The 15,928-nt window shown below is 40.2% G+C and overlaps 1 protein-coding gene and 2 long non-coding RNA genes across 10 annotated transcripts in view; 1 reads left to right on the forward strand and 2 right to left on the reverse strand.

The window, feature by feature from the left end:
• Positions 1-15,928, reverse strand: part of DLGAP1 (DLG associated protein 1) — a 287,890-nt gene that overhangs the window by 92,313 nt on the left and 179,649 nt on the right. The window contains exon 1 of one of the 8 annotated variants that reach the window (XM_083748329.1): positions 15,545-15,908. The exons of the other annotated variants lie outside the window; for them this stretch is intronic. Within the exon in view, the coding sequence (XP_083604455.1) occupies positions 15,545-15,748 (204 nt within the window). The 5' untranslated portion in view covers positions 15,749-15,908. Of the gene's footprint in view, positions 1-15,544; positions 15,909-15,928 lie in introns of those variants that run through there. 8 annotated transcript variants of the gene reach the window in all.
• LOC310848834 lies at positions 8,162-9,808 on the reverse strand. The gene is made up of 2 exons (XR_014566642.1): positions 9,729-9,808; positions 8,162-8,695 (listed from the first exon to the last, which is right to left on the reverse strand). It is a non-coding gene; the product is annotated as an uncharacterized lncRNA (long non-coding RNA).
• LOC310848829 lies at positions 10,811-15,651 on the forward strand. The gene is made up of 2 exons (XR_014566635.1): positions 10,811-11,393; positions 15,308-15,651. It is a non-coding gene; the product is annotated as an uncharacterized lncRNA (long non-coding RNA).

The following is a 15,928-nucleotide window of genomic DNA, read 5'->3' on the forward strand; positions in this document are numbered from 1 at the left end:
AAGATTTGAATTTATATATTTCTTTTTGTTTTTTATGTTTTATACTGTTTTTTGTCTGTTATTGTGTTGTTTTGTTCTGTTATGATAAAATCTGTTGAAACTTTAATAAAAATTCTTTTTTAAAAAAGAAAAGAAAAATCAGGACACTTGGAGGGTATGCATTTCTTTCTTCTCACACGTTTTCAGCTTACAAGGCAACTTAAGCAAACTCTTGGTAGTTCACAAAGAAAATATGCTACTTCATCTTTTGATCAGAGGGCAGGAGAAAGGTAAGCAAAGAAGCCCTTGTGCCAATCAACATTCAGTCACTTCTGTGCTAACCCTTGGAGACAACATTAGACTATTTATCTGTTGTTGTTGTTTACTTTTCCAAGAATCCCAAAATGAGCAGCAGTAGAAACATCGACACATCTTTGTTTCCTCTAACTTGTATTTTACAGTTATCTGATTTACACTGCTGGGATTAAAGCAACAACACGTGCAATAAACTACCCGAAGCAGGGGTGGGGGAAGACAGACAGAAAGGAAACCTGTTTTTCCTCCTCTCTGATTCCTTCTCCTTCAGGAACTACTTCTTGGTAAAGTAGATTACCTCCTTTCAGGCTTTTACTTCCTTATGTTATATGCACATTAATGCTCTTAAAAACCTGTACCAAACCTCTCAAATGTTATGCTATTCTTTCATTATTAGTAAAGCTGGGTTTGTTTTATATTTAGCAAAAAAGATAGGATCATAGAGTTGGAAGGGATTCTAAGGTTAATCTAGTCCAACCCCCTGCAATGTAAGAATACGCACCTGTCCCATACAGGGATCAAACTTGCAACTTTGTCATCAGCATCAGCATCCTCTAACCAATTGAGCTATCCATCTTTAGCCTTTAAGATTTAGTTATGTCTCAAGAACAACAGACAAAGTCTAATAAAGGCAGAGGGTCTTCTTGGTAGTCACGCCCGCCCTATAGAACACCCTCCCGTCAGATGTCAAGGAAATAAACAATTATCTGACTTTTAGAAGACTTCTGAAGGCAGCCCTGTTCAGAGAAGTTTTTAATGTTTGATTTTGTATTGTGTTTTAATTTTTGGAAGCTGCCCAGAGTAGCTGGGGGAACCCAGTCAGATGAGTGGCATATTAATGATTAATGATGATGATGATAAGTCCAAACTTATGTCAATAGTTTTGTTTACGGGGGGGGGGGGCTAAAAAGCAGGTTTGGCTTAACAGACAAGCAATGTCATCATTCTGGACTTTCGTTGCTTTAAACTCTGGGCGTATGCAAAGGAAGGATGTTATCATGCACATGAAGAGGAAATTATTGAGACAAACTTGGGTTTTGGCTATATTACTTTCACAACCCAGTGGCATCCTAGAGCCTTTGGTATAGGACAGTGTTTCATCATTCCATGTGCATAAAAAGGTAGCTGTGTCTCAGTACCAATTTGGAGAAGGCAATTTGTGTGGAGAAGCCAACTGAGGAGAAGCCCTAGCAGAACCAAGAAGACCAAGAAAACCAATTGGAAATGGATTACAATTCAAAAAAGGATTACATTTCAGAAAAGATATATTTGCAGTTTTCACTGTCCTCCCTATTTTTGCTTGTTACAGGATCCCTCGCCTGGGTCCTTGGTCTGTGTACTTCTTTGAGAATACATTTTGTGTGTGTACTCTATGAAGAAAGTTTATTGGTAGGATTATTCCTTCATTCCAATTTCTATTCCTCATTTCCAGGGTTATTAATTAGGGAGATAGCACCCTTGCTGTAACATTTGGTCAGTAAATAAAGCTTTGAACCCTTATTTCTTGTCTGGCATTCTTGCTTTCCCTTTTTGCAAAGAAAGGATCCTGAGCCAAGTGTCTCAAACCTGGTCAACCTCACAACCCAATTCCACTACAAACTGGGTCTGTAACAGCATGTGCTAGTAGTGTTAACCTATTGGCTCCATCTTGATTCTTGGCCATAGGTAAAACCTATACTCAGAATGGCTGTGTCTGTCATGAGATACCTTGCCTTTTTATCCTTTCAACCAGAAGTCACACCAGATTGTTTCTGTACACGGCTGCAATTTATTTACCAAACTCCAACATACACAGTAGCTACCTGGACCAAATGTGGACTGTTCCAAAATAAAGCAGAGAGTATGGACAGCAAGGGATGGGATTTGTTTGTGGACAGCTCTCAGTTTCAGTTGGTTTTGAAAAAGCCCTGAGGGCAAAATCATGAAACCAAAGGTTGCTAATGAAAACCACTGTTCAGACTTTATAAGCCAGGCCCACAAGACTGGAGAGCAGAAATAATGGGAAATGGGGATGTATAGAGGCCCAGGAGGCAATGCACTGGGAATGGCTGTGTTTAATTCTGGTCTGAATGAAAAGCAGAGAAGCCTGCAAAAGAGAAGACATGCAAGGCTTCAGCCCTACAAAAGTGGGTGGATGAATCCACCCATCAGCTGATTGTCAGGAATCACCAGCTTCTTTAAACTACCTGAACCCTGTAGAATGGCATGGAAAATGGCCCCTATGTTCCCCTTCAGTTTTATGGATTCCTATGAGGATACCCCTTCAAACAATAATAAAGGCTAGTAGCTAGAAGCTATTGGCCCCTAACCAATGTAACATGGTTACAGCAGCCAGCTGTTGGATGTATCTGTACACCCCCCTCACAAACTCAGCTCTGTGATTGTTACACTACAGAACACAGATCCTTCTAAAATAGGCTACTGTGAGCAAATTATGGATTTTATTGTACATCTGTTGTTGTTGTTGTTGTTGTTGTTGTTGTTGTTGTTGTTGTTGTTGTAGTAGTATTTTATTAACAGGTCCTGGTCCTGGCTATGAGCCTTGACAGACAGACCCTTGACAGACAGACCCTGGTTATCACCCTGATACAGGTTAATTAAAAGAGTGACTGCTGCAAAACCAATAGACAAATGGGGAAAACAAGCCGCTTAACACTGGCTGAATTTAGGATTCAGTGTGTGTATAACATTTTAACCTACCCTTCTTCCAAAGAGCTCATGGTTTTCACCTCCCATCTTTCATAACAATCATTATGAGATAGATTAGGCTGAGAAAGCATGAATCTGGGTCTTCTTGATTCTAGCTCAACACTCCTATACTAGCTCATTAGAGCAAGAATGAAATTAAAATCAGAGTAGATTACAAGAGGGCTATAGTACTGCCGGCAGAAAAAAACAATTAGAAAAAGAGAGAAAAGTAAGGCTAAAAATTAACAGATTAAATAGCTGTATTAAATTTAATCTATTTCAAAAATGAATATTGGCAGCTTTATTAAAATATTCTTTTGATCACTTATTAAATTGTGTTGAGACTATTCCGGTTTTCCCTCAAGAGATCATTAGTAGAAATTGATGTGCAGTCTTCTTGTGGTGTTTTCTGACTCATTGCAGAGTTAATGTACTAGCGCATGGTTTAATTCAACCAAAGCATTTAATAGTCCACATTTTCCAAAATAAAAATTGGTCACTTACTGTAAAACCTTTCCCATAGCATACACGTACTGATAAATTTATAATATACTTCACAAGAATGAAAATCGTAAAAGGAATTCTCTACTGCCTGCTCAAATTACCTATTTGGTTTCGTGTTACACACAATAGACAAATTACCATATGAAATACCATCAACAGCCAATGCCTTAATAATATCCCCCAGGGTAAGAAGCATGGACTCATCTTCCACTATTTCATGTTGGTTTAGTGCAGATAAAATCAAATAGTTACCTGAGAACAACAAATACACACACACACACACACACACACACACACACACACACTATATGCAAGAGTACATTTAATAAAGTCACATAAATGAAATGTAAAATACATAGCAACGTCTTCTAATATGTTATTTAAAAAAGTTGCCCTAGGCTTATGATAACTATGAGCTTACCTTGTAAGGCGAAAAAGCAAAGAGACTGTCCTTGTGGCAAAATACATTCATTATTCATCTCATTTTTGCTATAGTTTATTGCAGCCGAGAGCATTTAAGCTTCTTTTGGGCTTTGCCAAGGCAAATGTGGGTGAGTTTACAAGTAAACACTAGGTCTGGGGAGGGAGGGAGGGAGTGGTTGGCCATCACTCACAATGGGAGACATGTAACCAAAGCTTCCTATTAGTATGCAAATACTTAATAAAATGAAATTACACAAGTGAAGAACAATGCTTAATGACTGCTCTGTGCAGATCTTCAAACTTATGCAATTTGGGATTTCTTAGTTGATCTTATGGCTGCTTTACATACCATTACAACACCATTCATTTGCTGAATTTCACTTGCTATGGTCTTTTATTATGAACATACATTAATTCAGCGAAATAGAATGGCTACGATTTATGCTTACTGTTAAGACACCAAAAGATCCCAAAGGGACCAAAGAAACATAATTTTAGACATGTGTATTTGGTCACTGTCAAAGCAGGAGATTTTAAGCCATGTGAGCCAAGAATTTAAGAAAGCACATGTAAGTGCATGAGCGTCATCACCTTCTGAGAAATAATGATCAGAAATGTCTGACTGATTATAATTATTGTATGATGTGTGCAAGTATGAGGTGCTTCCTATACATTTTAAAATCCAAGTTAGCTTTAGTTTTGTCAACCATCACAGGTGATAATCATGTCCTGTAGCACATGCAAGCACTCTTTAAAAGCATATTCAGCATGTTCCCAATTAAAACACATCAACATTTTGAAGTATTTCTAAAATCTGTCATTAACCTTTGTGGAATTTTAATGGTGATCTACTTCAGCTTAGTCAATCTGATTTATAATTTTGAACATATGCTGGTAAGATAAATTTGAATATCCAAGAAAAGTTAAGTTTTATTTATTAAAAGTGTTTATACTCTGCTTTTCAAATTATTTTTTATAAGGAGCTTACATTAAAAGGAACACAACAATAATAAAATAGAACATTTAGAAAAGCTCTGAAATAAGACACAAGGATAGAACAGATTGGTTTGGATCCATGGATCTGCCCACGGAGGGGAGTGGGTGGAACATGAGCTTCCTAACTCTTCCCAGCATCCCCCAACGAGAGAGAGAGAGAGAGAGAGAGAGAGAGAGAGAGAGAGAGAGTCCGCTGCATGTCTAGAGACTCTTCTGCAACAGGTAGCCTGAAGTATGGGGCTGGAGGAAAAGGGGGCAAGTCCTTAAAATTGGGAATAGGATATTAGAGCTGTAATACCATCTAGTTTGATAACCTGGCTCATGTTATCATCCTGGCAGGCTCTTTTTATCAATTGTAATTTCTAAACTGCATTTAAAGGCAGCCACCTGTAATGAGCATTGCAGAGGCAGATTTAGGGCAGCACGACCAGTCCACTGCACCGAGTGGGGACACCGCATGGCATCACAACTATAACATAGTGAACTGAGCAGAACAGAAAGCGAAAGGCACTCCTTCCTTCCTTCATCCAACCACCTGATCTTGGCACTACCCACCTGCCCTACCTTTGTTCTCCTTCGCTTACCCAGCCACCCACCATTATCTCTGCACTACCCGACCCATCTCTGTGCTCCTTCACTCACGCTGCTCGCCCTGCCTCCTACCTTTGGCTGCCACCTCCTCCTCCTCCTCTGCTGACACAGCAGACCTATTTCCAGAAGCCAGCTTCCGGAATTGCTGCAACAAAAGGAGGAAGAAGAGTAGCGACGCAAGGGGAAATGGTAGGCTTTGCAGCCGTTTTCTGGTTCTGTGCTCTGGTGTGAGCCACGTCACAGTAAGGAACCAAAAAATGCCCGTCTTTTGGTCCCACGCTCTGGCATAGTCGGGACAAAATGGGACAGCCAGGATTGGGATCAGAAGCCGGGATGTCCCACTTAAATCGGGACACTTGGAGGCTATGTGATTGGCCAGAGAACATGAGACTGACTGAAATGCCACTCAGATCAAGAAAGTATACAATGTGTATGGGAATTGTATGGGACATAGGGAAATGTGTGGCTTTCAGATTTTGGGGAGGATTTTCTTTAAAACTGCTTAACATTTTTGGTGGGAGGACTATGCCCCTGTAGCCGCAGTGGACCAACCTCCACTGACTGTGCTATTAAGCATGCATTGAAGCTGTAACTAAGTAGTCCCTGCACTTTTTGTATTTCCTGTCTGTCTAACCTCACAGTACACACTGCCTCTACCAGCAAAATGTATACCTGCAACTCTACCTGCAACTCTACCTGCAACTGAGCATTACATTTCAGACATCTGATGAATGTCTCTAATCCATAAAAACATATGCTATATGCAGCAGATTAACATGGCTACCTTTTGTATATTACAATTAATTTATATGATGTTGTGATACAACAGCATCTGACATTTTCAGTAGACCAAACTTGTCCCGTATAGTGGTTCATGTTTTCTACGCAACATAATTATGAGAGGAACATAATATAAATAAATGTGTAACACAGCAATATTAGCATTCACAACCACTTCTTTAAACCATACAAGTCCTTCATTCTTACTTAAACAAGGAATACCCAATTCTAGCTGTTGTTAAAGTCAACTTTTTAAATTAAAAAACTATATTATAAAATAGTAAAACAAATATAATAAACCACAACACTGTTGCCAAATAAAGCAAAAAATAAAGGTTTTTGTTTGGAATAAGAACCCTACCATAGTTTACTTTATTGGCTGTGACACAACATTGTGGTTTACAAATTTATCACTGGCTATGTAAACTCTATCCTGCATGTCGACTGGGTTTCCCCCGGGGATTTTAATACAGGATAATCTTAAAACGTTTTGTAGCAAATTAGCTAGAGTGTATATAAAACAAGTACAGCAACTTTTTACAAAAGAATTTAGGGATAATAAAAAAACCAACTTAGTCACTGATTTGAGTTTTGGTGGCCAAGGGATAAGATTGCCCCAATGACAAAATCCAAGTTGATAAATGACCTCTGTTGTTTTGCTCAATCAAGTTTAACTGCTCACATTTTGATGGGGCAATGTTTTAATATCCATAATGTTGGCAATCTTGTTATCCATTACATGTAAGCTTGCAGTAACACTTCATAATGATCCAATATTTTTCAAAGGCAAAAGATAAAAGACATACCTCTGACCCAATTATCAAGCTGGAGTGTTAAGCAGAAAAGCTAATAGATCTGATTAATTTATTTTGGATTGATTCTAGGAATTCCCTATCATGATGTTGCCAAATAAAAAGCAATGATCTTTTCTCTGGATATTTTTAATGCTAGTGAAACCAGATTGTCCTTTCTATCTCTTAAAAGTTAGAACAGGAATGCTACTATTAGCTTTGAATTTAATGGCCAACTAAGAGAGAAATCAAATGTTCCTATGGAAATTTAGTGCCTATCTAAAAGTTCTGGATTTGCTCTGTCTCAATGCCATCAGGATACCATTTGCAAAGAGGGCGAGAATGTCCAAAGTCTGGCCTGGCTTTTCATTCAAATAATGGAAGAGTTTTTTATTTTTTTCATAATTTTTTAAACCTACCCAGATGTCTGTAGATCTACTAGCAATATGTAGTGATCATAAACTTTCCACATGCACAGCACAGGTTTTTTTAAGCTTTTCATATATATTTTTTCTATACTTCTAAAAAGTGTTCACACCATACTTACTCATATGGAAGCATATCCAGTATAGTGATGACATCTTTTCAATCTTTTAACATCTTTTAAATGAGTGACAACAACAAAATGGTACAAGGTTACTCGCTGCCACAGAATAACCAACCACTTAAAAGACTGATTTTATTTTTCTTTGACCTGCATATGCTATCTTTCCCCAGCATGTCTAAGATATGTAATGAAGGTGCTAGGCGAGAATCTTTGGGGAGAGCATTCCACAAATGGGGAATCACCGCAGAAAAGACCCATTACAGTGGTACCTCGCTTTATGAACTTAATTCATTCCAGAAGTCTGAAACCGTTCTTAAACCGAGGCACACTTTCCCCAATGAGGCCTCCCGCCGCCAGTGCCCTTCCACCATTCAAATTCCGTTCTCAGACTGAGGTAAAGTTCTAAAACTGGGACACTATTTCTGGTTTTGCCGAGTTTGTAAACCAAATTGTTCTTAAACTGGACTGTTCTTAAACCGAGGTACCACTCTATTGTGTTTGATGGATAATATGGGCAAGGCTGATCGATATTTCTTGGCTCATTGCAGAATGGAAATTATCATTTATCAACTTAAGCTTGCTAAAGTTGCATTCACATAATGCCACAATCCCTACTAAGGTTACATAATTCGAAGTGCAGTCTTGATATTTGGAGAAATATCATCCAGATAGTACTCTTGTATTGACAGTGCTCAGCAAATCCAGGGGAGTTGCTGACCCTGATTCCTTGTTCAGCTCCTGCGCTTGTGCTTTGAACACTTCCAATTCAGGCACATGCTCCACAATGTCTACGTACAATGAGTAGTGAAGTCCGAAGTCAGCAGCACTTTTTTCCAGCTCACTTAAACTCAGATTCTTCAAGTTATTTCCAGACAAAAGAGAGAGAGAGACTTCTGATGATATAGCTGACATGGCCTCATATCATGGCTTCATTTCTGGTAAATTCTGTCATAAACTGTATCTATTTCTTTTCTAAAGCTCTGTTCAGGAGGAATATACGGGCCTTCATTGGATGCACTTTCATGAAACCTTTCAAATTTCTTCAGCCTCAGTTCGGGAAAGTTGCCTTCTAATCCCATCACTGTGCAAGATGAAACCTCTGACTGAACTTTGCCAGTTAAAAAACTGGGGCAGGATTATTGGGAAGATGGAGAAGACATGGGGGAAGGGAAGAGAAAGGGTGTGCTGTTTGTGTCCAATACACACTTGCACCCTTCACGACAGGAGGGTAGCTCAGGGAGCAGGTGGAGAAAGAATGAGGTACACACCCACACTCACACATGCAAATGGGGAGAGTAGTACTCCATTTATAATGGGGGAGGGAGAATAGAAATGCACTCTTATCTCTCCCAGCCCCCCATTTAACAGCAACAAGAACTCCTCAGAGCAGGGGTCCCTCCACGGGCCAGATTGCATGCGCACATTAGCACTCACAATTTCCGGCATCTGTGTTGATGCGATTTATGGCATCTGCGCATGCGCAGATATGATTTATGGCGCCACGGAAGTGAGTCCCCATGCTAGTTTAGCGCAGCATGTGGGGACTCGCCGAGCGGGTGGCTCGTGGGCCGGTTAAACTACCCCCGTGGGCCGCTTGTAGCCTATGGGCCTTAGGTTGCCTATGCCTGCTTAGAGAAAGAAAGGTGGAGAGGTCCACCATTCCTCCACCTTTTCTTTCAAATTCTCTCTCTCTCTCTCTCTCTCTCTCTCTCTCTCTCTCTCTGTGTGTGTGTGTGTGTGGTCAAGACAGGCTTGGAGGAGTTAAAAGCCTTCACCACTGCCTCCAGGGTCCCTTCCCCTGCACCCAGTTGGCGAGCGGGCATCAAAAAGACGGTGGTGGCAATACCAGCCATCCAGTCACCCAACCCCTCCACACCCTAATCTCAAATTCTTCCAAGGTGAGTGTCATCCAGGCAATCTCTATCAGAGCAATCTGGGGGTGATTTTTGCATTCCCTGTGGGCCTGCACCCGGGGGGGGGGGGGCATTTTGCCAACCCCAAGGTACACACCTGGAAGTACCCCCAAGCTACGTACCTGCTCCTTCAGAGGGAGTGTAACCCCATCAAGAGCAGGCAACCTCCCATCCATCTGGTCTAGAGAACCGCCCACTAACAGTGCCTCAGTCTTATCTGGATTGAGCTGCACTTTGTTGGCTCTCATTGGCTCCATTAATGAGGCACGGCAATGGTCCAGCATATCCACTGCCTCACCTGCAGATGTAAAGGTGAAGTAGAGTTGTGTGTCATCAGCATATTGCTGACAACATAGTCCAAAACTATGGATTACCCCACTCAGTGGTTTCATGTAGATGCTAAACAGAATGGGGGATAAAATAAAACCATGTCTCAGTTTTCAGTGGCTCCCCAGAGCATGTAGGGCCCTGTATATGGGCTCTACTGGGAGGGGGAGGGAGGAACCTGTTTTAAAGTATACAAGCTGCAAGCTTGGTCAAAGGCCAAAGCTAGGGCAGAAGCAGTTCAGAATGGAAAGGAGGCAGCAATGTTCCCTCCACTCCTTTCAACATAGCTTCATTCAGGTGGGGAGCACCAGAAACATACTGCCCCTTTTCCCATAGCACCCGGAGTTGTCTTTAACTGAAAGAGAGACCTACTCCCCACCGTAGTGCTCCTGTCAGTGGCTTAGATAATGAAGTGATAGAGGTAATGGATGGGATTTGCTCCACAGCAATATTATCCACAAAGGTCAACACTTTACTTTTCCTGGAAGGAGTTTCTGATATACATATAGTTGGGAGACACCATTATACTTATTTATTTAAATTATTAATATATATATAGCTTTTCCCTGCCAAGTCTTCAGAGTGGTTTATAACCACTAAGTCCACATACTGAACATTATATAAAAGCCACATTTCAAAGTTAAGATAGCAACGACAGGAGGGGAACGTGTTTGGAAAAATAGAATAGGGGACCAAAAACAAACGCAAGCCAGCACTAAATGAACGTTTCATAAGTGGCCAACACACCGGTTGCCAGCCTTCTCAGCTCAGGAACACCTGAAGCAAGACCCCAGAAATGGTTTTTAACTAACCAAGAGATTTGTATGGTCCTTTGTATGGAAGATTTGTATGGAAGCCAGTAATAAACTTTTAACACCAGTTTGATATGGCCAGGCAAGCAAGTTCTTATATTAAAGCAAGAGGCCATATTCTGAGGCAGTTCCCTCAACCCTGGCTGCAACAGAGTATTTATTGAACAGATTCATAAGTTGCTTTTCAAAAGACATTTGACACAAAGCAGCATTATAAAATACATGTAAGATACAAAATATTCAAGGTCTACTAGCAGCAGGCTAACTAGCAGGTAAACTGTCACAGTTGCTCCCTGTTGCCAAGGGGACGGCAGTAGTATACATGTTTGGCTTTTGTTTATGTAAGAGCTGTACCAGGCAAACATCAGTTTATGACTGGTCATTTGGTGAACGTTCCATTCACATCTATTGGTCCATAACAATGGCTTGGAATTCTTTTAGAAACAAATTGATTGGTTGGAACATCCTAACTGAACAGTATATAAGGCCGGGTTCTGCATTGTTTGGGGTCAGTTGAACAGACTTTGGTGGACTATGAAGAGCACTGGCAAGGGACTCAAGAAGAGACTATGAAGGCGGAAGGAGGGACAGGGGGACAGGGACAGGGTCAGGCTAAAGCCAAAGCAGCAACGGTGGCAGGCATGTGAAGAAGACTGAGGAGCACACCAGAAAGTTAAAATCAGAAGAACTGCAAGAGAGTACCATACCCAGCTATCATATCATCATGGTAATAACCTGTATAGTACTTATTTAGAAAACTGTACCATTACTCATGTGTAGAGTGCCACTGTCTCCTCACATCTATGAATGGAAGAAGAGCTTCCATGTAGGGAGGGCTAAGTATGATTTTTATATAACACTGACACCATATGATACTTTTAATTTAGAAATTAAGCCATACAACATGACATACTTTTTTTTAATTAATGTATTGTTTATACCTACACAATCATTGTTAAAAAACTAAACAAACATCTTTTTTAATGTTAGGAAAACTTGCTTCTGTCCCATCCCCCCATTTTTTTTAAAAAATCAACTTTTAATTATAAAAATCATGTTTCCCCTTTAAATTAAGAGAACAAAGTGTTCCAACCAATAGACAAAAAAGTGATTGTTTCATCTGAGCCAGAGCACAGCAGAACATATTTGCAATGCATGGTGCAGTTCTGAAAACATGAAGCAATAATCTGTGTTCATCTTCAGAGTACATCACCCCAGACTTCTCATAATCAGCCTCAGGGGTGCAGCAAATTGCACACGCAGCACCCATACAGATGGCACACGGGTGGCACCATACAGCAGGCGGCGCTCGCATCCCCAGCAGGTGGATTTTCGCAATTGTCATCGTGAACATCCTCCCACTGACCACGCAAATACGCCCGGCATGCGGCACTGCCAGCCAGGGTGCAAACACTGCCACTGGGGGTGCCAGCGCTGCCCGCCAATCATGAAAATCCAACTGCTGGTTGCAGCGCCACCCGGGGGGGGGTGTGCCAGGTTGATCGCCAGGTGTATTTACACGATCAGTGGGCGGATTTTCACCATGACAATCATGACAATCACGAAAATCCACCCGCAGGGGGTGCGAGTGCTGTCACACTGATCTGCCCGGGGGTATTTTGTCACCCCCCCAGGCATGACACCCAGGGCGGACTACAACCCCTGCACCCTCCTTGCGACACCCCTCAGCAGATCCACACAAGTTTTCTGGAAATACTCTAGGAAAGTACCCTGGAATTGCTCACGATTCAGATCTACCTGCCCTGCCTCACCCAGAGTGAATGCAGGGAAATGGTTTATATAGAGTCTACTGCAACATACACACAAGCCATCCACTATTGTGCCTTCTAATTCCTCAATTAAAAAACAAATAAATGCTAAATGATTCAGCAAAACAGATTTTGGAAAGAGACTCACAGTTGCTTGCTAGCAAGGTCACACCCCCCCTAAACAGAATGAATAAAGTTCCTAAAAGCAGGAACCGCTCCCTGTTACTTCTTTGATTACCTATGAGATCAGGGAAACAGCTCTGAGCATGCTTAGAACCAATGTAGTCTAAGTGAATTAAATGAATATGTTCTATGTGGGGCTGCCCTTGGGCCTAGTTCAGAAGCTCCAGTTGCTGCAGAGTGAAGTGGTCAGGGGGCCTGCTGCCAACAACATGTGGCACCATTGTTAAAACATCTGCACTGGTTGCCCATCTACTACAAAGCAAGGTCCAAGCTCCTTGTATTAACTTACAAAGCTCCAAATAACTTAGATCCAGGGTACCGCAGGGATTGTCTGAACCCTTATACCTCAGCTCAACCACCAATATCATCTACAGGAGCACCACTGGTCATTCCCTGAATTGGTTAGGCTCATTTGACAACAACAAGAAATTAAGCCTTTAGTGTCATTGGCCCAGTTCTGTGGAATGTTCTGCTAATAGAGATTCAGCAAGTTTCAAGTTTTAGGTGCCTGCTGAATTCTTTTCTATTCTGCCAGGCTTATGCAGGTAATGAACAATAAATCTTCTCATAATAGTTAGTTGATTTCTGATTTTTATTTCTGTATTTATTTATTATTGCATTATGTATAACTGTTGTTAACTACTCTGATATTTTTTTTAAGAAGAGCGGTATATAAATATTTTTATAAATAAAATCAAAAGCAAATAAGAATGTGTGTGGCTTTGAGATTTTGAAAAGGAATTTTTCAAAAATTGCTTGACATTTTTAGTGGGAGGGCTGTGCCCCAGCAGATCCAGTGGGTGAGCCTCCACCGACTAGAAGATTTATCAGAGATGAACAATACACACATAAGCACACACAATTCTTCTTCTCTCTTTATTTTAGATTCTAAGGTTGCATTCCTATTCACTCTTACTAGGGAGTAAGTTTTGCACTGCACATATTGGGACTTAACATATTTACTTGAATATAATGTGCATCTATTTTGGCCAAATGACGTCACGAAAATTAGGATGTGCATCAGATTTGATGGCGCATTTACATTCACCAGCAAATACTTTTTTGGGTTTTAAGGTTTTGAAATTTGAGGTGCACATGAGGTTCGATGGCACTTTAGATACCTGTAAATATGATACTTCAGAATGGATGCATTTAGGACTGTGCTATCAAGCGTTGTTGGTATGACACATTGCCTTAGTCAAAGGTAAAAGTGTTCAGATTTTAAGTCTGCCTAACTATTTGTATTTTTGATTGTATGCAAAATGGAAAGCAGATTAAACCTTGAGTGTAACGCAGTGATTTCTGTAATTTCTACTAAAGACATCCACCAACTGAATATCAGAGCTAGCTTCTTGGTTCTTGCCCTAAACAAGAGGTCACACCCTCTTAAACTTTTAAAGTGATTCACTGTTTTGCATTGTGCTGAAAAGTTATCCAATTTAGATGTTATGCCCTTCCAGGTGAATTACATATTGTTTGAAAAATTAATAATTCTCATTGATCAACACATTTTATCAACACATTGATCAACACACTAAGCACTGGATGGCATTCAACTAAGTTAACAACAACAACAACAACAACAACAACAACAACAACAACAACAACATTTATACCCCGCCCATCTGGCTGGGTTGCCTCAGCCACTCTGAGTGGCTTCCAACACACATATAAACAATCAAACATTAAAAACTCAGAGTAGACCCACATAAATTAATGAACTAGGTTAGGTCCATTAATTTCAATAGGACTACTGAGAGGAAAACTTAGTTGATAACAACCCATTGCCATCATCTGTGCATCATCATCACTGTACACATGGCACCTTCCAGAGGATGAGCGATGCATGAGTTTTTAAGTTTGCACACTTCATGTTTGTATAGCTTTTTAAAGAATTGGGGGTGAACTATGCTCCTGTAACGACTCTTCAACTTCACATTTTTATTTGACTGAAATTCAGGATTTAGTAGCATTTGTAATAGTATTAATCACATTCAGGGTATTTATTTGTTTGTTTCTTTTTTAAAAAAAACCAATCTTAATATATCGACATTATGGTGATTTGTTTCAAATTTGGCAAGTGCTAATTTAAGTCAAGGTAGACATAGCATGATAAATATGTAAGAGTATACTCAGCCATTCTGCATAATGCTTTAGAGGACTGATGGACATTTATCCATGCAGACACCGATAATGCCCTCTAATTCTACTTCACAAGTCAATTCTTGTCAAATATTATCTGCAAAGTCCCTGTGGAAGGGCTCATGCAAAGATGAAGCTGGTATAATTTTTTCACTTCTTTTCCCACCACCTGGTCACATATTGGGTCAAGAGTTATTTAAGTGCCAAGTGCCTGCTGTTAGAGAGCTAATAAAAAACAACAAGAGTCTTACAATCTTCTTCTGACCTGACATCCAAAACATCGCCCTCCCCTGCTACAGTACCATTATTTTGCTACCTTCAAGTACATCCCCTTAAAATTCCACTTTTTAATGTATAGGAATCCTATATGAACACAGAGATATGTGCAGGGAAACATTCATATTTACTTTTTAATGTATAGGAATTCTGTATGAACAGAGAGATGCATGCATTATTACGTGAAATACGGTAATTCTTAATTTTGGATATATACTGGTGTTCAAATTATATATTAAAAGCAGAACTTCTTAAAGACTTGGTACCCCAGATTCATTTGTAGGTCACCTGGGTTTCACCTAAGCTGGACATCTTCAGAGGACAGTAGAATCCTCTCCTCTACCTGACTCTAGACTCATCCAAAATACCCCATAAAGCTGAGCACAAGAGAAAACTACCCTGCAACATATGATGCATAGAAATAGAACTAAATAGCAGGAAAACCGAACAGCAGAGCAATCATTCACTATTTTTTAAACAACAACAATAAGGATATCTTGGATCAAACCTCTTTTTTCCTCATGGTCTTTTCTCTTCTTTGTTTGACATTATTCCACTGTCCATGCACAGTCAGATGTGCCATTTCTGCTTCAAAATAAATTTCATAAAAAGCAATCCACAGATCTTGCAAGCCTGAAACTGTGTTAATTTTCTGATCCACGTTCTTGCTACAAAAATTAACCGGCAGTATGATAGCTCCAAGAGCAGACATCTGATTCTTGACATTTAAAGATACAATACTGGTGAAAAATAGTGACGCTTTATTAACTGCAAACAGCTTGTGAGGGAGTCAGTGATGTACTCTTAAAGAGTATAATCGGAACATTCAATAATTTCAGTCTTTCAACTTTGCATCCCCCCCCCCCACCAGTCAGAGCTTTCTCTTTTTTAA

The sequence above is a fragment of the Podarcis gaigeae genome (assembly GCF_964106915.1).
Source record: "Podarcis gaigeae genome assembly, chromosome: 7".
In the NCBI taxonomy this organism is placed as follows: domain Eukaryota; kingdom Metazoa; phylum Chordata; class Lepidosauria; order Squamata; family Lacertidae; genus Podarcis; species Podarcis gaigeae.